Consider the following 27115-nt stretch of genomic DNA (forward strand, 5'->3'; position numbering starts at 1 on the left):
CCTGCATTGTCTAGATCATTAAAATATCTGTGTGCCAACAAATAATAAAAGTATTATGCATGTGTCTGTATTTTTGATCTCTCTAGGATGTATAATGTGCTGGTTGCAGTCGTAACTTACAGCACTTTTTCTAGCTATTTCTGTAAGCCGATACTTTGTCTACCTTTTTGCACTATGTGTATTGAAAGGTATAACTAAGGCATATATTGCGAATGCATATAGATACAAAGATATATCTTTTGAGACTTCTAATAATTTCAGGCCAGATCTAAAGCCCATTTAGGCATTTGTTTCGGAATGGAATCAGGGGGTACAGAATGGTTGATCTTCCCTGCTTCTCAAAGGTGGATTAAGTCTTTTCTCCTATAAAGGTGGTCAGAGGTGGGGGCGATACACTCCTCCTGATGGCTAGAGAATAGGAATAATAATGTCAAGTGTTTATTTCCTTTATTGGGCTGAGGATATGCTCATGTATCTCTTGTTTCTGCCCTAACCTTCACACTGCCCACAGTAGCTTAGCTGTTCTGTGGTGAGATTCCTCTCTCCCTCCTGCAACATGGTTGAGAGAATAATTCAGGATGCTTTTCTTAAGTCCAGACATCAAATACCAAAGGAAATGTGATTCTGTAGTCTAGACGGTGAAGTACTGTCTTAAGATGTAGAAAAGCCTACATTCTAGTCCTTTCTTGAGAGCTATGGTGTATCTTCTTTTTCAGCTGTTAAATATAAAATACAGAAGTAATCACTGTAGCAAAAAATTAATTTCTTTCCTGCTCTCAGTTACACTGAGCTACCTAGTCATACTCCGTGTTTTTTTACTTTTGCCTAATAAATGATTCGATCTTTTCTGCACTGCTGAAAAGCTTCACTGTGGAATAGTCTTCCACTTCTCAGAACAACCTGGAGGTCAGAGCATCCTCCAGGAACGTATGAGGTGTTGGAAGAGAGAACTGGACTCGAGTGTCTCATTTCCAGGGCGACATAAGTAAGTTGTTGTCCAAAGGGATCTGGCATTACAACTTTGTAAATACAGATACAGCCATCCCTTCATTTTGTTGGTGTGTATGAGGTAGGTGATCTTAAAAGAGGGTGCTTGTTGTATTCAGACTCTCAAGGCAGTTACATAGAGAAATGCCTAGATTTTCTAGTCTGACCAGTATAAGAGACGGATCAACTGTTCCTCCCTGTGAGAGCTCAGGCACTCCTGAATGTGCAAAGGGGCAAAACTGTAGCTGCTGTACTATTGTAAAGAAGTTGTCTATAGGTGTTTGCAGCTTTGGGGTTAGAGACCGTGGAATGCAGTTCTGCATGGTAGTCCTTATTCAGGTGAAAATACTTTAAGTGCCTATGTCTCTTTTTCATTATTATTTTGATCCAGCCCTTTTTACCTGTTATTTGTATCTCCTTAAATGTCTTTAGTTGAGGACTAGAGAGACTCGTAAATCTCAGCAAAAGGAGAATATCACAGCTATAATACGGAAGGCCCAAATATAAGTCTGGTGATTCATTTGCTTAAACACCTAGAATGACTATTTTGGAAGCTTGTGATTCTTCCTTTGTTTTTCCTTATAAAGCTGGCTTACTCTTTTTCAAATTCATATGGAACACCATAGCATCTCAAGGAAAACAAGTTTCATACATTAATTTGTGTATGGCTTTACAATACATAAATGCTGCAGCATATGCCAACACTGTTAGCAACGCTAAGAAAACAGTCATGAACATTTTTAAGGCCATTGCACTCTGGATCGATCAATACAAATGTATAATACATTTGACAATAATACTTTGTTAAGAATGTTAGATTTCTGAACCCATCAGTTAGTATAGGCTCATTGTTTTAAAAATGTTTGATCAAGGCTGATGAACAAACTTTTCAGTACAGTCAGATTGGACCTTCCATGAAAAACAGGGTATGAATTTTGTTATCTGTGGGTGTGTGCCTGTGTATGTGTGTGTGTCTTGCCATCATTATATATAATGCGTTTAAAATCTGTTCAGCAAAAGGTAGAATATTTATATAGGTCTATTTTACTGAAATTCTGCAGATGCTCTGTGGGGTTTAAAAGTCAGCGCTGTGACCAGAAAGTGAACCCTTGTGATTACTACTGTCAGAATGAGGGAATTTGCACTTTAACTGCGTTTAATGAACCGAGATGCAAGTAGGTTTAACCTTCCACTTAATGCTGCACATTCTGTGACATCATTTCAGGCCACAGTTCATTGGTTCAAGTCATGCACATTCACATACATTTCACAATATATATTTAATCTGGGGGCTCGTTTCTATAATACACACTTACCCTTTGATAGCTGCACTGATGAGTATATTTAAACATACTTTTGGAGTACCTATATCATTGGAGGAAGAAATAAAAAGCTTTCTTTTTAATAAGTGAATTGAAAATAATGAAAATGCCACTTGGCTTTTATTGTTCATATTTTGAGATTTAATCCTACACAGCATGAAGTTTAGCAAACAGTGACGCTGCACATGTTCTGTAGTCCAAAACTGACTTCCTATTTCTTATCTGTACCGGGAAAGGAACAGAAGAGCTATTTAGCTACCACTTCAGGAGTTAAGCCTGTATTCATAAGTCTCGTTGATAACTTTATAGAAATAATGCTGTAAAATAGAAACTGTTAAACAAAACTATGTGAGCTACATCATAACTTTGACTTCTCCTCTAATAAAAAAAAAAGGTATAAAATAGATACATTTGTATGCTGTATTTCTCTGAAGGATTTTAGGTCTATTTCTTAAAAAGAAAATTTTAATCCTCATCAGGGAAAGAAACGACCTTAGTCTTTGAAAATGCTGTAAGGCAGACATACACAGAGATATGAAATACCAGTCACAACTCAACAATTTTGATGCAAAAGTCAGAATTGAAATCACAAGCCAAGGAACCAGACTTGGGATAAAATACGAAACTCCAACAGCTTTAATCTTATCTCATTTAAATGCATGGTTTATGAAAACATAAAATGCTGTGGGGATGTGCTGTGGTTGTCTGGTGGGTATCAATGACAGTGACTAGGTATGGTGAATAATCTTCTAATTTTTTTGAAAAAATATGTCCTTTGTCAGTGTTCTCAAGCAATGAAATTGTATGAGTTGAGCTATCATAAATCCATTGGTTAGTCTTCTAACTGCCACTTCTTAAACTTTGAAGAGTATAGAGTGGGTCTGTTGATCAGCATTAGTGTGGAACATCATTGCTTGGAACAGTTCGTATCTCCGTGTGTCATACATAAGTACAGAATTAACTTCTTCACATTCAGAATATAAGTATAGATAGAGCTAGTGTTGTCTCTTTAGACTGATTGTTGGGTTAGTATGGCCACCGCTGCCTGGGTCTAGGAATTGTTAAGAGAATCTTCTAAATTGTTTCTTTTTTATACGAAGGCAAGGTGGCTTAGAGGAAAGGGAAGAGAAGCAAATAGGAGTTGTTTGATGGAGTTGAAGACAGTTACAGTGATAGAGAGGAAGAAGCGTAACTCCGTATGTCTCAGTTCTCCTTGCCAACCTCAGTTCAAGCTCCAGTTGTTCCCAATATCTTGTGTTTTTCTGGCACCAAATTAGTTCTTAACTGGAGCTTGTTTATAGTTTTACCAACCTGATACTGACAAGTAGAAGACCTCAGGAAGGAATGAAATAATCCCGTGCTTCACGAGAGTCATTGTGTCAGCAAACAGGAGTCTCGAAGATTTTCTCTGTATGTTCTGCTCTGCTGTTAGGGAAAATGGTTTATCCCTCCAACCTGCATGTCTGGCCATGCTATATATGATATCCGTCTCTGGTCTCTGAGAGACACTTATCTAAGGGCTAACATTGTTCTTAACCAGTCTCCAATTCACGGGTGGGTGATTTTTAGAAGAAATAGGAAATGGCTGGGTTTATTGTCATTCAGCAAGAACTCCTCTCTCTCTCTTACAGCTGGATCAGTTGAGAATGCAAACTTTATACATAATCAAGCCCTTATTATCATTCAGTAAAGACAACAGAGAATAAGATTTATCTGTTCTGAAGGGCAATCCTAAAGCCATAATTATACAGAGGAACTATAAGCCTGTAAGAACATACTCTCCTTTTACCAACCTGTACTGTTAGGGGACATTTTTATTTTATCTTCCTATCTCACGTTGTTTTTAAACCTGAATGCAGTAAATATTAGGTGCACATTGGAAATAGAAGTTGTGCTTTTCACCTAACCAGTTTAGGAATTAATTAAGGCCTCACTGTGGCTGCATATAAGCCACCAAAAAAGGAAGGTTTTGTGAAGTTGGTCTCCAGTTTCAATGAATGATCTGTCAGGTTCTAAAAGACACAAAATATACTGTGATATCTCTTTGGATATAAGGTCCTATGCAATCTAGATTATTAATTCTTAGCATTATTTTTAGGAATATAAAGAACATTCTCCCCCCCACCCTGTTATTGTCCTTCTTGCTCAATAACAAAGGTTGCAAGATAATTTGATATCAGAATATTCAGAAAAGGTCAGTACCTCAAATTTTAACAAAGTACCACTGAGGGTGTCTTTTATCTTGCATATAGCTACTATCTTTTTAGTATTCACATACTAAGTTTTTTAAGGATATCTTTAGTACTACTCACTAATGGGTTGGGGCAGAGGTGATGTGTATAACACCAGAAGCATATGAGATATGTCTGAATTGCACCAGTAACTTCACAAATCCTTTGAAAACAGAATGATCAGGAGATCAGATTCAGATGGGAAATAATCAAGAAATGCTTTTTGTATTTATTTCACAAACTGTCAGTTCCATCTGTTCTATCAGTCTGTCTTTTGTTTTAATAATTACCTTTATTTGCCCCTCTCTTTCCTTCTCACTAATTACCTAACTGCATATACATTCATGCAAGAGAAGCAAGGTTTAGGGAGAGATTATAGGTTGTTACTTTACCAATGAAGACAGTTGGAAAAAAGTTAAAACTTTGAGGTACACAAGATTGTTATTGGTTGTTACACAGGCAGTGCTCTATCAATTTCTGTAGTACAGAATATTACCCTCTCTCACCTTTTTTTCTTTTATACCTTCACTGTAACTATAGGTTGCTATAATTCCGTCTTTTAATTTGTATTACTATTATTATTTGCATCTGCACATAGATGTGGTCTGTTTGTAGTAGTAGTATTATGATTAGCATCTGCAATGAAATGTGATCAAATCATAACCCCCATACACTAGGCATTATAGAAATATAATGAAGGATAGTTTCTGTTATAAGTTTACAGTCAAAACCAGTAGAAGATGTAAATCATATTGATCCTTAACTAAAGCCAACTAAATTTAAAGAGAGTTTTTAAATGCTCTAATGAGCTTTTGAGCAATGCCGTATGACTGTGGCTGAGGACTTTAAGGTGAAACAAGTAAGATTATATTATCCTGGCTAATTAAGAGGATGGTAATTTATTCCTTCTTAGGTTACTTTCTGCATAGAGGTGTGTGCAATTCTGTGTATCTGTGGTTCGGAGCCTCTGTTTCCTAGGTGTCATCAGCAACAGAGAGAGAAATTCAGAGGACAATGTACAGCATTAAATCAGTTGCCTGTGGCTAGATGTGTTGACTGTTCAGAGGGCTTCAGGTTGTATGTGTTGTATTTCTACATTAGAACAAACATCATTTCTTCTATAATGAAGAATAAGTCATCCTGGATAGTTTAATTGCTTGCAGTAAGCAGATGCATGACTTTGAGAGCAAATTAGGTAGAGAAATCAGTGGTCTTTCAGATTAATTAAAAGGCACATACCATACAGGAGCTTGACAGAAAGCTTAACTGGTAGCAGAAGAAACTGAAAAGTGAAAGGTGAAGAAAGAATAAATTACTTCATTTCTAAACTGAGAATTTTGGCAGAGTAATATGTTAAAGACTATAGTGAACAAATGGGGAGAGAAAAAGTTGTGAAATTTCTTAAAAGTGATAACAAGAAGCTTGAACTTGGGAGACATGGATAAATAAATAAATAAAAAATTCCTACAGGAGTGAAAGAAACAAGAGAGATGTTCTTGCCAGCTTTATTTCCAGTAGGTTGGAGAGAGACGCTGTGTGTGTGCTTGTGTGTGTGTGTACGTACATGCACCTGTGCGCACGTCTGCGTGTGTGTGTCATGGAAATCAGAAAGAAAAGAGTGCATACCTCTTTTTGGAGGAACTTCCCTCCAGCTCATATTCCTGTGATGCTATACCTCCCTCTTGACATTCCTTTTGTGTTGAGAAATCCTCAAATATGAACAGTTTTTATGTAAGTATATGTATGACTTGTACAAGTACTGTAAGTACATGCAAGCACATAAGTAAATGTAAAAGTCATAACTATGGCAGACCTCTGTTCAAAAAAAGGTCAAGATACACCCATAGTCCAGTTGTGGACAAGAACGAGACTGCTCCGTGCAATCCCCTGACTGGCATTTTCTGAAGCTTGAGTAGGAAAAGCTACTGCAGCGTAGAACAATTGCAGCATTGAGAGGACTACCCAAGAGTAGAAGGCAATTGTAACCATGACAGGCAGTTTAAGTCAGAGAACAGAAAATTTTATCAAGTATCTTTCAATAGATGTTTTCCATATGATTTCCTAGGGTATATTTAACGAGCTACCCAATTACAACAGGAATTTCACAGTGTTATGCTAGTTCTTTGAGACCTTTCTTTTTCAACTAAGAATACCTTTGTTATAAATGTCTTGAATTTGAACAAAATCAGCAGGTTATAACTTTATATTATAGAAGATCTTTCATTCAGTCTGTATCACAAACTAGTATTAGTTCAAGAATTAAATGCAAACAGATGTTTGAAGAATGGTTGTCAAAGGAAGAAGTGACAAGACCTTGGAAAAGAGTAGTATGTATATTTTTCATTGAACATTTACTAGCTAGGCTGTAATGCAGATATCCTTTGTCCATGAGTTTAAAATTGTTCGGATAGAACTTGCATAGTAGCTGCTGCTGTACATCACTGCTTACTTTGCCTCTATGAGAAGGAGACAAAAACGTGATTTGTCCTATACCTATTGATCCAGTCATTTCTCATTCTGTTCCCATTTTTACCACCTCAATCTATTCTTTTCCTTTTGCTTTGTTGCTCAGTATAATTTCAGCTACAGTAGAAGTCATCTAGACATGCTTAACTTTATATATTTACTCTATGTTAATAACATTAATATTTGTATAGCATATGTACTGTACACATATCGCTAATAACATGAAGTTTAATGACCCTCAATTACTTCTTTTTCTTACCGTGGGATGATAGAAGCTGAGTAGCATCTGAAGACTTGTTCCTTTGCAGTGAACACCATGCAGCAACTGTGAATGATGATTTGTGTATAGTAATGTCATGCACAAATTAAATTCATGTTTAAAGTCACATTTTATTTTTACATGTATGTTGTTACTAAATATAAGATTCTTTGGGTTCCTCAAAAGTAATTTTCTGTTGTTTTGCCTGCTTTTGGATTATGCAATTTTCCTATTCTTAATTTATTGGATTGCAAAATAATCTGTATTTCATTTTCAAGTAACATAGAGTTTCTCTCCCTTAGCTTCTACATCAAAGTCTTTCACTTTGTTTTCCTTATAAAGATACCAAGTGATGCTCATTAGGCAAAAGTATGAAAATGTGATCTGTTCTTGTATAAAATATTAAGGAAAAATTATTATTTGAAAATACTTAAACCCTACTATATAGGAGAAGGTACAAGATGTGCTATTGATCAAAGCTGGGGTGGGATTTTTGGTCTTTCATTGTTATGAAAGTTCTTTGTATCCTTGAGGGTTTATCTGTGGGTATAACTATAATATCAGCTCCCTGGATGAAGAAAGCGTATTTCCAAAAGTATTGCTAAATTTATTATAAGAAATAGTTTAGTGATTGAGTTTAGTGCAATAATTTTGTCATTCTATGTGATCCTACAGAGTTTGGGGGGGAAAAGGGGATTATTTTGATTTCTGTCTTTCAATGCAATTTAATACAGATAGTAACTAACTATAATACAGATGTCCTCTCCTCTCATCTTACACATAGTTTTAATATTAATTATAAGACATGTTCCAGTGGAATTTTAATGTAAGTGTTCTTAAAATAGTGAGGCTGGATACTGTCATCAGGATGTTTTACTATACATTACTATCTATGCCGTGACTAAAAAGAAAAGCAAAGTTAGAAAATTACTTTGTATAATGAAGAAATATCATTTATAGGTAAGAAACATTTTCAATTCCCCTTCCACCTCTATTTTGTAATGACTGTTTCACAGATTCTGTTATACTTTCTAGACTAATCTTTCAATGCTGCTTTCTGTCATTTTTTTGATACGCACTGGTATATTGAGTTGGAAAGCAGTTGTCTACAAAAACACTTTTAACTGCATATCATGCCTGCTATATTATATTTTTATGACAATGCCTGTGGCACCAAAAAAAGGCAAAAAAAGAGAAACAAAATAAAAAAAAATTGCACACTGCCACCAAATTAGCCTTTTTACTATTTTTTTCTATTTGTTCAGACATTTCATAGTGCAATGGTTTCTTTTGGTCAAGTGCCCGTATAATTGAGTTTAGAGTGTTTCAGTGCACTGACCTGTAAGGGTTTTACAAAAATAGAGGAGAGAGACATTTTCTCTCATGAATAGATTCTGTAACAACAGCATGATCAGTCTCTGAAAGGTAAATACGTTAATTCTAAATATTCTTCATTACAAGTGGGGCATCTTTATAATTGCAGTTTAAAGTTTTTAAAACTTCTCTCATCTGTAATACTATTTCCTTGAAATAAATAATTCCTATCACGTAGGCATTCTGTATCTCAGAACGTGTTTCCCAAGCAGTCATTTCTTTCTAAATGTAGAGCTAAATTGTAACAGAGAGAGTGGTAGCATAGTTTTATTAATGACCTTGGCAGCAGACTGTGTACAACCTTTATTTATTACATTCGCTTTCAGTTTTTATATTGGCATTCTCTGTGATACTGTTGCTCTTTGATTTGTTCACCGACCCTGTTGGGAACTGGGGATTTGCCACTTAAGATGTTCACTGTAGCACCTTGCACCACTCAGCTGACTCCAACCTGCCTTCACTGTCAAGCTCCCCATCTGTTTCCATCTGTATTTGTTTATGTGTAGCTCAAATCAGACATTATGACTGTTCTTTTTTTGTAGTTGTTGATAATATGAATGTTTTCAATGAAAGCAGTGGCTTTGTGTAGTTCTGCTTTGTTAATGTTGTTTGCCCATACTGCAAATGTCCTATCTCTGACCATACAACTATTGATAATGCTACGGAACAAAAGCTCCTGGTACCAAACGATTTGTAAAGGTACAAAATACTGTGCAGCAAATTGAGCCAGAAGCCAGTTCCCATGCTAGGTACTGAGAAGTCTGAGTTTAAATGTCCTAATATCAGAAGATGTTATTATTAAGAACAATTTCTGTCTACGGTACCTGAAGACAATTGAAACTGGTTAAGACCTGCTCGTTTCCCATGTTCCTACATGAACAGTTGTCCATGTCCCAACCCCATCATTATTCATGTGCCTGCTCATGGCTAATTTTCTGTGTCAAATTCCCTTGCAGACAACATACCTTTCCCCTGGGTTTTATTTCTTTTTCTATTCTGTCTGCCCAAGACAAGTCTTTACTAGCTTGCTGGACCATAAAAGGGCAATCATTTTACCTCTGAGTATAGAAGGAAATGACTGCCATCCTGTCAGCTTCAGTCCCTGTGAAGTTTATTGGAGACAGCAAGCATTTGGAAAAAATGAAAATGAAGTGGCAACTAGCTATCATGTTTTTATGAGACTTTTATCAAATGCCTCAGAAGTGTTTCAATATTTCTGACTTTTACAATTAAAATGCCAAGATAAATAAAGAACTGCTAATATTCTTACCTTAATTTGTTCCTCTGTTTACTACATATATAGCTGTAGGATTTCTGTCTTCACCAGCTATTGTGGTGTCATATCTGCTGTAAGATTTTGAAGAGCATAATTGTACATTATACACAATTTTCTCCTAAGCTTATACTTACATGCTTCATAGTGATTCTTTTGCTAGTCTCACTATCTTATATTCTTTAAACTGTTTTAAGACAGATTTATAGTAATGATTCCCTTAGACAGCAGAAGCATTTGAAACCTTCAATATACGGATTTAGGTACAAAGTTAAGATATGTCTAACTCTCAGAGAAATCTTTCCCTTTCAATACTGTAGTATTAAATGAAAATTGCCTCTCATAACAAGCTTTAATCACATGAGCTGAATCCCCAACAGCAATGATGCAAAACTTCCAGTAAGAAATATAAAGACTTTATTTCATGGTTGTCACATGCCAACAGTTTGGATCCCAGTAGAATATTCTAAGTATAAAGTTTTATGGTGTTTCTCTGCAAGAATGGAGATACTTATTTTGCAGCCATATGTTGAATAGTGATCTTTTGAAAAAACAAGTTCCTTGAATAGTATCTTAGTAAGGTAGGCTGTCAGTGGAATCATCTCCAGTTGATATAATTGCTAAAAAGACATCTGTAAAAAAATGGAACAGACGCATCTTTTAAAAGATTAAAATCATGTGTTCTGTGTGACTTAGAATGTGCTAAAGTGGTGCAGGAGTGGAAATGTCAGTTGGGTTCATTTTTAAAATATATCATTGTGAACCATAATGTGTACAATGAATTAGTAATTGGGGGGTTCCTTTGCAGTGAGGAAGTTTAAGTGTGTATTTACCATGTTTATTTGAGTAAACAAACTTATTTCAATAAACGTTAAGAACTTCTAAATTGTAATGCAATTTATCTATTGTGTGAAAATTTTTGAATCAACTATCAATTAATAAACATGTTTTTAAAAACCATCTGTGCCTTACCTCTGCAGAGTTTGAGTTAAGCACCTTCATAACATATCCCACCAAAAATGAAGTTAGTTCCCCCCAAAAAAGTTAAAACTTAATATGAAATCCAGTAAAGAGATTAATCTGAGTGTTGGATTGTGCTAAATAGGCTTCGGAGCAAAGAGAGAAATTAGCCTTTCTTCTGCAGTGGTCTGCAAAGACAAAACGGTCAAAAGCATCACCAGCAAAGCTGCTTAGGGCTCTCCTGTAAGAATTCCACAATTTTTGTCTGGAATATTTTGTACCTTTCCAAACCTTTTTGCATTATAGAACAATGTCAATCATTAAGCATGTCCACCGCTAAACTCTGCAATTTGTTAAATCCTGAGAAAGGCGTCAGATAACAGTAGTTCTTAGAACTGCATGCAAGGTAATGCTCTATTGCACTTTCCTAAAGATAAACCACGTTAAAATTCATAAATAATTCAAAAATACGTAGAAAAAATATGATTCATTGCACAATATGCAACAGAGGCAGATGAAAAGTGACTACTTCCTGCCGTTTCCACAAGGAGAGTTTGAGGTTCTGTAGTAAACTTAATCATATTTACAGCAGGATGAATAAGCAATTGAATTTCATTCAGGTATTTGTTTCCATTTTTGACAGATTTGCTGAGTCCGCATACATGGACTCCTTGTGTTTGCTTGTATGCGTGGAGAGCATTCTGAATCCCAACTGAAGAAATATTTGCATATTGATATTCACACAAGGAAATTATAGCAGAATAACTGTGTACTCATCCAGGCACCTGGCTCATGAAGCATATGTTCTGAACATAAACAGTGTTCAGGGCCCTCTGAAGCCAGTAGATACTCCTGTCCCTTCAGGACAGCTCTTCGTGCTCTAACTCTCACACCTGCTTACACACATACACATATATATTTCTGCAAATACATATCTAGTTATATAGTTCAAAATTCAAAAAGCTGAAGCCATTAAATTGTAGAATTTTCAGGAAAAAAATTAAATCTGAAAGCAGAGAAAAGGGGAACCTTGGTTAATTTGTGAATGTTAGTCAAAGATAGGTCTTAATCGTTCAAGTAAATTATTACAACCAGGTCCGTAAGAATTATTCTACAGTAAACTTTGCATTATCCAGAACAATGGGGGACAGCAGAACTGTGGAAGGAGCCAATTGCTGTGGATACTGCGGGTTACTGGATGTGTGTAGTAGTTTGTGTCATCAGATATGCTTTGTGCAATATGGACGTGGCTGTTAGAGCTTCTAGATCAAAGCTGACCCTGAAATAATATGGTGCAAATAAAGCGCCTTAGCAAATAAGCCTTGCTGGACTAAGTTGGCTATGTGTGGATCCAGCTCAAGTGTTCCTTTATTATTGCATTGTAGGTGGTAGTTGGTTTAATAGGATGTTAATATACCGTTGATTATGCCTGTTGGTTTATTATTCAAGAATTTTAGAAAAGGACTCTGGAATGAAGATTGCAGTGATAATAACAGGAATTGAAGATACAAAGCTATAGTTTTAAACTAAAAACGTACTCAGAATGTTGTGCGTGCCATGGCAGCGTACTGCTGACTCCTTCCATGAAGCTTATTGTTTATTTTGTAGAATCACTGTTGTCATTCGTGTAGCTCTTGAGAAGATGCTGGTGGTCTCTTTAATAGGTTAGTGTGTTAATGGCTGACATCTATTAACTTCACCATCTTAATTGGATCCTTTTAGATGTTCAGCCAACTGGTCAGGCACACAGTGTGAGAGGCCAGCTCCCAAAAGCAGCAAGTCTGACAATATCAGTACAAGTAAGTACTTCAAATAACTGCTATCACTTGCCAAATTTGCCTCAGTTTAGAAATTTTAACCTGGTGATATTTTAGGATGTGAGTTTGTGTCATGAAATGTGCTGGTTACCTGTATTTAAAAAAAAAAAAATAAACAAATGTAGATCTCTCGACTTTTTGATTGACATTCAGTGTTTCATGAGGTGGTTTGGATGCAAGCCATATGCTATACACTCACTGCTTCAAGGGCTAGCCTGCGCTTTTCTTAAAGAAAGCATATCAAGTCGCAAGTGCTTGGTGATATCACTGCTGTGCAGAGAACTAGTACGAGACCTCTGACCATTTCAGTCCTACTGAAAGCATCAAAAATAGACTTGTAAGTAGTTCATAACTTTTGCATTGGCTGTCTACAGAGGTTTGAATTTTACCTACTGTGAAAATCATCCTGAAAGTAAGAATAGCTCCTGTCATATTTTTTTTAAACATGTCTGTAAGCATAAAAGGATGGTATTGCTACACTATTGGCAGTTTAAACTGTACAAGGTTCCCTGTGGTGCATTGAGTACGCTGATGGTACCCTGCTGTACGTCTCTTGGTCACATTTAACCCAACTGGAGCAGTAAAATGAATCGCCCACTATTCAGGTCAGCTTGATGCTTAGATGAAATCTTCGTAGCGATCCAGACAAGTGAAATAACACTTACAAGCTGGAAACAGGCAAAAAAGCAGCCAGAACCTAGATCAGTATCTCAAGTTGAGGGAATAACTGCTACGATTTGGGAAATTGGTGTTTGTCTTGTGCCTGCTCTTAGACCCCAGTCTGCATCATGGTCACCAGAAGGCAATTCATGGCCAGTGGGCGGTTTTTCAGTTCTTTTTCTTGAACGTTTACCTGCCAAGACAAAATGAACTTTTTTTTTTTTTTCTTTTGCCCCCTAAGTAGACCTTCATCCAGTTATTTATCAAATGTTATCTTAAAATAGCATTGTTGTAATGTCCTTTACATGCTGAATCTTCATAAGCTGAAGTGAACTTGGGATGCTTCAAGTTTTTATTCAGTAGTACTTCATTTCGGGCCTCTGACAACCTGACTTGGCTTTCAGTAAGCCTTCAGGCAGAATTCAAGGCATCTTTTTCAATTCTTTAGTTAGATTGTGTTTAAAGTAGAGCAGAGACTGCCAACAGCTTATTTTTTTAATAAATCAATAAATGTAACCTATGAAACAACCAGCAATATTTTTGTTTTCCACTAGTTAAGGATTGGGATATTAAAGGAATGCACGTCATTCCACATTGGCTTTATACTGGAGCCCTGTAGTTTATAAGGGCCAGTTTTTATAACATAAAATTATTTGTTGCATGTATTTCTTTATTGCCAGGTACTTACACTAAAGCTGAGAAATTCTTAGAAGGGTACAATTGCTGACCTTATTTTTGCAGGTAGTCTCATTTCAGTCAAGTTATATGCCAAAATAATGGGAAGCCCATTTTCTTCTTCCCTGTTCCCTCCTCTCCTTTAACATCGCTGTCTGATCTGTGCACTGTTTTTCTGCTACATTAAGCATTATAGTAGTTTCCTTGATTGCCTATATCAACATAACAAAATTATTGGCTCTCGAGTACAATGCAGTAAAATGCAGGAATGCACCAACCATCTAGAAATGAATACTGCTTACTATTTTTCATTTCCCACAAATAAAAGTAATAAATATATATAAATGCTAATAATGGAATTCTTCAATGAGAGCCATGCCTACTGGATATTTTAAATTAATAGTTGTGTGACTTAAATAAACCGCTGAAGATGATGGTGGCAGTTAAAGTCAGTGGCCATGCCACTCCAATCCAAATTGTTCAGCAATTCCGCACGCCTTCATAAGGTATCACTGCAAATGAGGGCAGGGAATTAGTCCAAAGTATATTGGTATCCAGAAAGAGGAAGCTTCTGATTTGTTGCTCGGAGTACTTGTGTGTACACCATTATCTGTAATGATTTTTTTTTTTAATTGATCAACATTAACATCTCAAATCAGTGAAACTCATCACATGAAATTACGTTTGTTGATGAGGGAAATTATTATTTTTAAATTAATTTAACAGTTTTACAGCTGTGAAGAAATTATTAGATGTAGCTGTGAGTATTCAATGATATTTCCTTTTCCTATTTTAGGAAGCATTGCAATCATTGTTCCTCTTGTTTTACTGGTGACCTTGATCACTACTCTGGTAATTGGACTATTTCTTTGCAAAAGGAAACGAAGGTAAGTAATTTTATATTGATGTATGAAGAAAAAAAGTAAATCTTTAAAGTATGTGTATCTTTTTGATAGAAAAAATTCACTTTATATCTGTTAGGCAGATATTAAAAAAAAGAAAAACCACAACAAACAACCCAAAACTTGTTTCTGGATGCAGTGAGTTAGTCATGTTTTGCTACTTGCTGGAACAAACATGTCTATTATTTATACTTATATTCCACATATACTAGATAAGAAAATGTAGTTCTTTTCTTATCCAGTTTGCTCAATCCTGCCAAGGCTATATAAGTGTTAATAATTTTATCCAGAGACTTAGTGAACTTAGCAAACAGAATTAATGTATTTCATTGGAACCATGTAATTAATGTTGTTCATGTCTATAAATACTTTCAGATAGAGCCTGTGCAGAATTTCCAGTTTCTAGTTACAGTTCACTTCAATTTATTTACTTTTATTAGTTCTTTTCAATTTTATATAAGTTATACTGAAGATGTAAGCAATGTTCAAAGTATCTACTGTAGAGTCCCAAGCCTTGTCTCCATTATGTATTTCTTTAGTATCTTGCATAGGAAGCCAAATTCCAGCACTGAACAGTGAATCTTTGTACTCTTGAATTTAGCTGCCTTAGAGCTGATAATTAATTTATTCAGTGTAGTAGACAGTATGAGTGTAGTAGATGTTTTGACTTTGGCCATTTCTTCAAAGGCCATGTTGGGTGGTGGGGAAACAAAAGTGTTTCTACTGTATGCAGACACCTGAGAGAGCTGCTAACTTTCTCATGTTCAGAGAAACGAGAAAGTGACGTTAGTGGTGATGCAGATTTAACAAGGAAAGATTCCTAGTAATAAGGACATGACTAACTAGGGAAGACCTGGAGTGGGAATCAGACAGCAAACCATTTACTTCAGGCCTGTACTTGGCCTGCTGGTTGGTCTTGAGTAGCTGTCTTCCTTTCTCCTGGGGCTTGTTACCCCACCTCTGAAACCAAGATAATGTCTTCTTTGGTAAAGTTCTTTAGAAATACGTGATGAATCTACTGTTTCTGTAAATGTGACCATTTATGAGACTATTTCAGTTCTCCAGACTAAAAGAATCTTTTAAGTTACTATCATCTAGCATCATACATAGCATCTCTCCTGCAAACTCTGGTGCTAAGTAGCAAGCATTAATTTCTAAATCCTTTCTGAAAAGCCAGCAAGATAAATACATTCCCTGGACATACTGTTAGTAACGCTGACCCTGCCACGCTCCATGGATGTCATTACATGCTGCTGTACCTAAAAACCAAGTTTAGTGATAGCCAAATCCTGAAAACAGTTGCTGGTCTGTAAATTGTTTAACTTATTGAGAATAACTTGTTAAATAATAGATCTTCAGTAGAGAAATAGAACTAACCTCAGTAAAGAACTTTTTTTTTTTCTTAAATTATATTTGAAAATGTATTTTAGGGTTTTTTTCATCTCTTCAAAGAAGACTGTCAAGTATTAAACTAGGTATAGATGTCCAACGCTTGCACACTACAGATAAATGTTTATTTTAGGAAATATTTTTTCTATGCCATTTCTGAAAAATACAGATCCTTTAGTGTATTGGATTTCAGACACTGACTCCATTTTTCTCAACCAAACAAGAGGACTCGACTATTATCATCCTGACTGTGACCTCCCTATTATTCCCTTGTAATTCTAGAAAACATATTGCATTGGGAAAAATTACCCTTTTGAGGTTATTTCAATTGCTCAGACTAAAATCACCTCCTTAGCTGAAAGAAATGAATTCAGCAACTAAAACAATTCAACTCAATCACTTATCTTTACTGATATCTAATTCAAGGTTAAAAATAAGACTCTATCTTTTATTAAAGATTGAAAAAATTCAAGTTCAACTTCAGCTTTCCAATAACCACTGGCAGGGAATACAAACTGGAACTATGAGAAGTTCATACATTTTTAATGCATCGTAATGAAACCATTTGCTTGTCCTCAGATTACAACTGACTTTGGGCAACTGATTTCAAATGGAAGTGAAATGAATGAGCGAGGGAACATGACTCATGTTCACTCCATCTTCTTTACTGCAGGGAATCTGCAATGAATTTGCAAGGCTTTCCTTGGGAAGTGAGGAAAATCTGGAAATAATAGGGGGAAGTCCAGGTTATAGACAACGAGTGAGCACTTTGTATGAATTCATACCACTACAGCCAAACTGAGAAAAACAATCTAAAGCTACTTCCAGCTTATGTGAGATCTACATAGACTCAGATTTCTACTTTGTTTGAAAAATGGAAGGATTTTCTGATTGTCTCTGCAGGAAACACTTTTTCATCCTGTTGGTCTTAATGATTAAAGAGAAATAAAATAAAATTTGTACTATTTTGGGATGAAGCATCCAAGAAAAGACTTGAAAAGTCATTAGCTTTTTTTTGTGTTTATGAATTATAGGACAAAAACTATCAGAAGACAACCCATTATAAATGGAGGAATCAATGTAGAAATTGGCAATCCGTCATATAACATGTATGAGGTGGGCCATGATCACAGTGAAGGTGGTCTTTTAGCCTCAGATTTTACTGTAAATGCAGAAAAGGTAATTTTTTTCTTTTTCTAGTGGCAAAACCACAACTTATTTTATGTCTTACAAATGTTTTGATTTTAAATGTAATTAATAGAAACATAAAACAATGACATTTAGATTTAGTTAATGAATATAAAAGCAAGTTAAATTTCATAGAATAAATGTCATGTATATATTAACAGCTGTTTTGCAGTCTGATGCTTGCTGATGGACGTTTTTCCTAGTGCCTGTATTTTACCAAAATAGAGTTAGACCTAAACTATGAAATGGGTTTTTTTGACATAGACACATCTGCCTTAAGTTGCCAAATCGCAACCTTTTTCGTCCAGTCGCAAATACCGAATGGAAATATATTATTGTACAGTCTACTGTTTGAAGTGTGAAAGAGTATACGCATACATATGAGACTAACTTATTTCATATATGAAAACTTCCAAAGGCATAAAGAATTCAGAGTCCTGGCTGGATAGATAGATTAAATGTTTACACAAAGCTAGTAAGTATTATCATTTTCTTGTAAAAGATGCTGTCACTTCTGCAGCACCACTCTTCAGTGATTGAACTCCCTGAGTGATGTGACATGGGATGAACGGGGTAATGCTGCAATATCTTTCCTAGAGCTCCGTAATCAGACATACACCAAAGGGCAGCCATCATTCTGTGGCATTTCTGACAAAGCAATAACCGGATTACTGTTAGCTCTAGGAATGTCATTGCTGAATCCCATAGTCAGTGTGCTGAATACAAGAGGTAAGCTGAAAATGGAGTTACTCACTGGAGGAAGAGTAACTGAGCCAATGCTTATTGTGAAGTCTGGCTCTAATCCTTAATGGAAAATGATTTTAAAGTGCTGAATTTTATTCTCCTATTGAATGCAAGGATTTTTCATGCTGAAGAATACCTGTGAGTAGATTTTTTTTTAATTGTAGGTCATTCTAAAATGTTTTAAATCAGTGCACTGTTTATTTAACAGTGTTGATAAGTACACATGGAAAACGCTCTATTAGCACAGAAACTAAAATTTTCTGTTTATACAGGCCAGATACATAGGGGGAGGGCCCACTGCATTCAAGCTTCCCCACACAGCTCCATCAATCTACCTAAACTCTGACTTGAAAGGACCACTGTCAACAGGGGTGAGAAATGATGATTCAAATCCATTTCATTCCACCACAGCCCCTTTCGAAAGAAAGTTTGTCTGTCATTTCTGAATAGAGGCATTTTCTGTTTGTTTTTAATTCTGTTTTTCTTCTTTTAATGGAAAGAAGAATGACAGTAAATAATACATTTTCTATTTGAAATAAAGGGTTCCTCTCTGCATACAAAATTTCATCTGTACCCATCATTGTAACATGATCTAAAACCACACATGTGTCTTTGCAAAGAAATGCAAAACCAGTAAGCAATGTGATGCTTTTCCATAACATTATATAACTTTAGCATAGCATTCACAGCCATGTATCTTGATATATTTGCAGTTTATATGTAATTACAGGCATTTAGTGAAGTTTATCAAACGGAAAGAAGTTCCCAAATAAATGAAAACAAGTCCTTTTATTATAGATGAATTTGATACACACTAAAATGAACAATTTCCTTTAATATTTGCAATGCATTTTTGATTGTTCAGCTTTCAATCAATTTTTATTATAAAACAGTTACTTTTAAAACATCAGATTTTGACTACAATTTAGCATGATGTTTGCAAACATTGAAATTTAAAATATTAAAAAGGGACATCAATATGACATTCATTTTCATGTGCCTCAGTGTATATATATATATATTTTTTCATCTTTTGTGCCATTTGCATTCTTGCATGGTTGTAATATGTTGTATTTGGAAGTTTAACAATTTGTATAGGGTATGATATTTCTGATGGAGCACAAAACCACGGATGAGGAAAGCCCATCTCTAACATTAAGTCTTGCTATTCAAGTCACTTCAGTTACTTTCGGTACCTCACTGTGCTGCATTATGCTATCAGTACCCACTCAAAGAGGTTTCATGAGGCAGACCTTACTATTATATATAATTTTAATAACTCCATAAGGCACTATATAGATGCCAAGTGTCTCTGTTCTGTTGTGGTTATCATCCTTAATAATGATTGTCAATGGAATAAAAAGTCCTGTCAATTGCAATAAAACTAAATTTCTGTTTTCCTAAATTTCTGATTATAATCATTATGACAAATGTAAAGACAGGTATAACTGAGAGTTTGCTCTCATAAATTACTACAGCAGTTGATTGCATATTTATGTTCCATTAATATAGAAGAGTAGCTTCTTCTTTCTTTCTTTCTTATTTTTTAAATAAATGTGACTCACCTTCTTCTGCCTCCATTCCAGGAAAGGTGAAACACCAGGCAATCACTTTGTCATCTGTAATAAATGGAATAGGCAGCTTTTAACTAACTAAATGAGTAACTGCCGTAGCTAGCAGCCTAAGGAATATCTGAATCCTGGGCTCAGAAATGGTATTGATCAACAGGGAAAGGAAGAAGTAAGATTCTAGACATCTGTCATTCCTTGTTACCCAGGGTGTACTCAGGATATTTGCAAGTCAAGAAAACCTACCCACTTCTGTTTCGGGTAATTTAAAGTTTAGCCACTTCTTATGTACACCAAACAATTTACCTATTTTATAGCTTACTGGTGTTCCACTCAGTATTTATGAAAGCAAAGCTGTGCTGTTTCGTTAGTTATAAGAAAGGGGAAGATTTTGGCCACGAGGTACCCTTTCCAGCTATTGTAGGTAAAAAGCTGAACATCTAGTTGGACAGCAAAGGTCTTCTAGGAGACAGTAAAGGCACAAAGTATGAAGGAATTAGTGGAGACGTTTACATGATAAACCTTGGGTAGTGCTTTCTCCTTAGCATGAGTGATAGGAGAGTAAGTTTTCGTCCATGTTATACATCCTTCTGTACTGCCAGACTCAGGACATTTCTCGTATACTGAAGTGCTTTGCAGAATTACAAATGGACTTGTCCTATACTGAAGTACCACTCATTTCAATAGATTTTTTTCATTACAGTCCAAACTACCAAAATCGTTGAGAAAATTCTTCTCAATCTGTAACTACTATGATATAATAACAGTTATGCTGGTTTATTATTAAAGTTTAATTTACGTTATGAAAGTATTGAATTTTTGGTCAAATCATGTTGTATATTTGGGCCACAGAATTCGAAAACATGGTCAGCTATTGATGGGATGCTGATGTCTTAGAACAGGTAATATATGGAAACTGTTGGTTGCAGTTTTCTACTGTTAAACTTGTCACATGGTCTCACAGTGCACCTTCTCTATAAACTTCTTCATATCTATTCTGAAATCTTCCAGTGTAATAAGGTGGACAAGTCAACTTCAGAGACATTTTTCAAGGTTTTTGTTTTAATTTTTGTCATTGTTTTTATGGTTTTAATATCATAATATGCTGCATGTCATGTCATTGATTATTTTAATAGCATGTCTCATCATGAGTTTAATTTTTAACTAAATAATTAACTCATTATCAGGTTTGCAGAAGTCCAGGTATCTATTAAATATGTCCAATTATATTTTATGTGTACTTGTTCTTGCTTTAACAAAATCATTTCCATTTCCATAAACATTTATTTTGGTTTAATCCGACTGATCTAATGTATGCTTAATTTCTCTGCAGCCAACAAATTACGCCAATCCAGTATATGCAAAGTTATACATGGATGGACAAAACTGTCGAAACTCCTTAGCAAGTGTTGATGAAAGAAGAGAACTCCTTCCAAAGAAAATAGATATTGGGATAAGGGAGACTGTGGCATAATCTGCTGTTACCTTTTATACTCTGTATAAATGTATAAAATATAAGGATTACTTTTCTATGTACCAACAGTATTATAATTGTTTTGGCATCAGCATTACCTCTGTTTTTTGTTTGGTTGATTGTTTTCTGGGTTTTTCTTTTGCTGATGACTTTTGACTGACCATTTGTAAGGTATTTTTATGAAAAAGAAACTGCACTACGGTACAATTTACAACAATGCTGCTGAAATAACACACCTTTAAATTTGTTAAAATTGCAAACAACATATTCGTTTGTAGCGTGAAAATGAGCAATCTATTTTCTATGAACTTTTTTGGTTCTACTTAATCGATGAAGATGGTATCTGCACTTTTTCATTATGTAGTCTGGAAGCTGTAGTACAGTGTGTAATTTTGTTTATTTTAAATGGTGAAAGAATGATTGAATGGTCTACTCTCTTCTTTGTGCCCATTAGAATTTCTCTTCAGATCCTGATAAAGCTAGATAACTTTTCACAAACAAACATAACTTGCTTTTAAATTAGCTTTAGGTTGCCAAGAAGTAAACAAGACTATAGAAATGAAACATCTAATGATCTGCATGAACACAATGATTATGTTTCAGAAATTCAGTGACTGTACATGATATACTAAACATATATACCATGTAAACAAGCTTTGTATTTATTAAAACCTTATAGAACATAGTAACAATATATCTTGGAAGCGGAAACCTTACTTGCTGTGGGACAAAGCATATGAACTCCAACAGTCCTGTAGGACAGTAGCCACCCTAGAGCACAAGAGGGCATTGCCTACACATGCATTATATATTTATTCACTTAATCACATGCATTACTTATGGATTAATAATTCCCCAACACATACCAAGCAGTAGGGAAAAAAACCAAACCCCAAACCTTAAGCACACACAGATGATCACAGCGTTCAGTTTTGACAATCACAAAAAAGTCATACCTGTTTAGAGATATTAAAGAATACAAAACACAGCAGTTTCTTTAAATGAAGATGAACTGTGATATTGCGGAGGTAAAACATAACCAAATTGCATACTAGTGAAACCTTACCTAGGCCCGAGTTTCAATAGTCTGGGTTAAATATCAAGATCCAATTATCTAAAGTGAAAAGCATCAGTATCAGTTTCCAGCACTTGCTCTGACCTGGTCTGCTTTCTGTTGTTGCTAAGAGGAAAAATCTGACTCACCTTTTTTAATTTTGATGAAAATAAAGAATACAATTTCTTTCAGGTTTGGACTGAATCGAAATATTTTATACATAACTTTAAAGGCACAAAAGACTTATTCACACATATACTGTGAAGGACTCTTCCTTCCTCTGCTAGACATGACTGACTTTTAGCTATCATCATATATTAACCTAACAGATTAAATATGTTTGTGGTTGCTCTTTACTCCCTTTGTACAAGCATTACAAAAATAACTGCTGTTTTATAAAAGATTTTTGTTGTACTATTGTGCATGCATACTACCTATTTCTAAACTTTGCCATATTGGGGCCTTTATAAAACTCTTGATTTATGTAATATTAGTGCAATTTTGCTTGAACAATGTTATGCATATCATAAACTTTTTCAGGTTCTTGTTTAAGTACATTTTTTTAAATTGAACAGTATTTTTCATTTTGGTTATAATAGTCATTTTGCCTATGTTTCTACAATGAAGTGTTAAATACTTTATAAAAAATTTGTTGACTGATTTATTTAAATGAAAATCTACATACTTAATTCAGTGTGTTGACTAATTTTTAAATTTAACTTATGAAATGAAAACTAAAGAAGAGCAAATTGAAGGGAAAGAGCATTACTTTGTACAAATGGCTAAATTCCTTTTCTTAATGACAATTTTTGCTTTTTATACAACTTCTATTTGAATGTTTTTGCAGCTCTGCACATGTTTGGATAACTTAGGTGTACAGCTGTATATTATGTCAATAGAATTTTAAAACAATTTTATTTTCTATAAAAATACTGTATTAAATAGTTTCATACCATACAGCTATGATTCCACAGGTTCTGCCTTTATTCTGCTGACATCATCAGAGATGGATTTGGCCCTCAATTTTTACGTAATTACATAATTACAGATGTTATGAGGCATAAGTAGTTGGTCTTTTCAGAAACGTTACTGTTTATTTTCTGGCAGAAAATCTCCTATCTTTAATACTCAGGTAGAACTAAGTTTTAACTAGTTCGTATACAAGTAACAGGAGTTTGAAGTCATGAAGTCTTATACGGACCTGATGAAATTTATTTATTGTGATGTCTCATGTTGCCTTTCAGTGAGACATTTTTATTTACTTTACACTTGCTTAAGTGTAAATTACTTTGGAAAAAATTAAATTTATTTATTTTCTTAGAAGTACACAGTTGATGTCAGTGGAGCTATTAGATACTGGATATTAGATCAGAATCTGGTCTTAAGTTTATAGGCAGAATTTTGATGGAGATACTGAGCTCTACCACTGCCATGCCTTAAAGATCTTTAAATTACACATCGGTGTAATAATCCCCAATGGATTTTGTTTGTTTGTTTCTTACTTTACCAAGGTTCTCCATAGGAACCATTTCTCACAATCCTTTAACAGCCCCAGAATCCCCAGGCTCTGTAGCTGTGCAAAACACACAAGGAGCTGGAGGATGAAAGATTGAGAACCCGATCAATAACCTATACGTGCATCCTCATAAATTCAGTAAAATAATTTTGGGCAGGAAATTCTATAAACTTTTACAAGGAACAACAAAAATTTTTTAACTTTCTACATTTCCACAGCCTTCTTGCTGTTAATGCCACAGATTCATGTGGTTTTAACTTGACATAAGCTTAGAAGAAAAAAATTTGGATAAATGTGCCTGTATCACTGATTAAAACATCTGTCTCTTCAGGCTATAGTTGCAAGGATTTTTGTGGTTGCTTTCCTGAAGATACTAATGACATTTCATGTGAAATGCTAGTACTGTACTATTTCACTGAATTCATCAGGGTAAAATTATTCTTCCACAGTACTAATAATTTTTCTTAGCAACGTGAAGCAGTTTGTGGGTTCCATAAATATCAGATATTAAAATTATTCAGGGAAATGGAACTCCTGATAAATCTAACCCTGAAATACACTGTTCATTTACGTTTTACTCTTAGGCTAAGAAACGGTTCCAGGTTCCTGGGTGACCACGATACAGCTCTATGTCTCTCTTTACTTTCATTACCCACATTTTCATTCAACAGAAAAAAAAAAAAAAAGTAAGCTTGAAGGGTGACATGATGTGCTCCATCACAAACTACGTTCTTAAATTCTGTGCTGAGTGGAGAAGCTCTACACAAAACATATGAAAAAAAACATTTGTGCCAAACTTTATGTAATTGTGTCTAATAGATCTTTTTATTTCCACAGAGGTTATACTAGTATATTTACATGTAACAACAGTGCAGTGGAGTCTCTGCCTTGCGATAGGCCTTTTGTTCTATGCAAGAGTTTGCATAAACACTAAATTATGACAACAAAAGTTCAAAATGACAAATTGAGATGGATGGTGCTCTTGCTACTTTGATTAGTCATTCTGCACAACTAAGATTGCCAACGTGAATACGGTCCTGTTGACAAACACACTAGGAAGCGCATTTGAGAATATTTATTTTGATGTGTATTTTTTAATTGGTCTTTCATTTCCAAGACAGTCATGGGATTTGATGTTTGCAGAAGGAAAGCTCTGTAGTGGAAAGCCTTTAAAACTTCTACCTAAGTTTATTATCTATCAGTGAGATTGTAGAGAAGGTCCTAATATAACAGTAATTATTTTATTTTTATCAAGCTCTTAGTGACCAGAATCAGTGCGGTCACATATGTAATAAAATTTTGTGTAAACACATTTCAGAAAATTTGTTTCACATAAAAGTGCATAATGTATCAGAATAAAACCAAGTGTCTTCTCATGCATCCCCCTTTTTGGAGGATGAGAAGATGATAAAGGAAAGAAATGTCAGCGATAATAAAAGGTCCTCAAGGTAATCAACCTTAAAAATAAAGACATTTTTCATGTGGAACAAGCAGAACAACAGTGAATCTTGTCTGTCTAACCCTGGGCATCTCTGCAAAGATATTGAGGTATTTGGAATTTTTCAAGTCTTAGATGGGCAGAAGTATGGCTGACAGAGGGAATGATAATTTGTCATCCTAGTTCTCTAATTTATTGCACTTACCATCTCCACATGTGTGAAATACAGATCTGATGAAAATAAGGGTTTCTAATTTAGTGCCCGTATTGTAAGATAACAAAAAGGACCAAAGAAGCATAAAGCATCTTTTTGCTTCCCTATGCCAGCTGCGCATCACTTAGTACATGTTGTGACTCTCATGACCTCTGACAGTGGTCTTCAAAGTAGTATTTGAATAGAGGGATGGCCTCAAGAGGTTGTTGAATGAGTTTTTCCTGGAAAGAAGACAATGATACTACTACCTCCGCTACTGCTACTAAACCTAATAATGATCCATTTTTGTAAAAAAAAAAAAAAGTAATTTTTAAATGTCAAGATATGTACATATACACAATATCTATAGTATCAGAACTGATGTGTAGTTCCTATGAGTAAAAACTCGTTTTCACAGGTGAGTAGAAAGAAAGGTCTGAAACTGCCATGGAAACTCAAGGGATATATTAATTTAGGATTAGTTAAGCTCTTTTAAAGTGAGTGTTCAACCTGGAGAAAAAAAAGGATTATACAAGCTGGTCATTGAATTTTTCTGAATCTTAAATAAACAATTTTGAACGTTACGAGAGTTGGCACCTCAAAAGATTTCAGAAAAAAAACTGTGTAGTCAAACAGTTTCTCACTTGTGTTTCATGTCGGTAATGCACAAGCAGCAATCTTGTGTCACGTAAGTAGGTGTTTGATGATTCGTTAAACAGAATAAGATAAGCATATGTAGATTCACGACAGCACTAGCTGAAAAGATGATTGGCTCAACAGATCAGTGTTCAGCCACCTGAATAGCTCAAGAATTTGGGAAGGGATTGTGCTTGAGCCTCGGGGAGTGGGTTTCCACCTGCATTGACATACCTGGATGTGCTGATGTCTAAATCTGATGCCCTGTGTGTGTGCTGCACACTGAGCTCTGCAACAGGCCAAGACCTAAGTCAGGCCAGGAGCCTCAACGGTCTTGCTCTGTCCAAAGAGCAGGAGACAATGTTAAGATACAAAGCTTTAATTCCATTGGTGACTGTAAGGTTTGGGCATCACCCGCATGGCTAATAGGGTATTCCAGTCTAAGGGTGGTGGAGTCCTGGTCTATTAGAAAGGCAGGAATGAACCTTTGAAGAGAACATCATTGCTGGGTGTGAGAGCAGTCACATCTGGTAGGAAAGTTGTAGCAGAGAGCATGTCAGATGGAGCTTTCTGTCTTCTGTCCCAGACTTCACGCCCTTCTGGTGGACTGGTGGATTATCATGCACTGCCTTTTTTTCATGGTGTTCAGAAAGTATAACCAAGAATCCGTACCTCTGACTGAGAGGTTACAGGGTGCACTGTCAGCTCAGAGACTGTGTCCCTGGATAATTGACTGTATCTGGGCTGGTGCATCAGACTCGAGCAAAATGTGTCAGCTCCCGTCGTGGTTAGAGCAGCTGCTTGGAGCTCCATTCACACTTGTAACAGGTCTTACTCCAACCAGGAGGCTGCTCTTCCCCTTCATTTAGGTGAGCAGCCTGCACCTTCCCCTGAGAAACCAATGCAGATATGGATAAACTTTCTGGTTTTCCTCTGGGGCATGTTGTCTATATGTAATTCATAGCCCCATCCTTCTATTTTTTGCTGCC

At 35.4% G+C, this 27115-nt stretch overlaps 1 protein-coding gene across 1 annotated transcript in view; it reads left to right on the forward strand.

Moving 5' to 3' along the window:
- The window catches only part of LRP1B (LDL receptor related protein 1B), a 309784-nt gene extending 289072 nt beyond the window's left edge, over positions 1–20712 (forward strand). The window contains exons 80-85 of the mRNA XM_072874983.1: positions 2049–2162; positions 12595–12671; positions 14821–14911; positions 17350–17494; positions 18520–18618; positions 20668–20712. Coding sequence (XP_072731084.1) covers positions 2049–2162; positions 12595–12671; positions 14821–14911; positions 17350–17494; positions 18520–18618; positions 20668–20712 — 571 coding nt within the window. The remainder of the gene's footprint in view (positions 1–2048; positions 2163–12594; positions 12672–14820; positions 14912–17349; positions 17495–18519; positions 18619–20667) is intronic.
- The last annotated feature ends 6403 nt before the right edge of the window (positions 20713–27115 follow it).

Source organism: Ciconia boyciana, chromosome 10 (genome assembly GCF_034638445.1).
Source record: "Ciconia boyciana chromosome 10, ASM3463844v1, whole genome shotgun sequence".
Lineage (NCBI taxonomy): Eukaryota > Metazoa > Chordata > Aves > Ciconiiformes > Ciconiidae > Ciconia > Ciconia boyciana.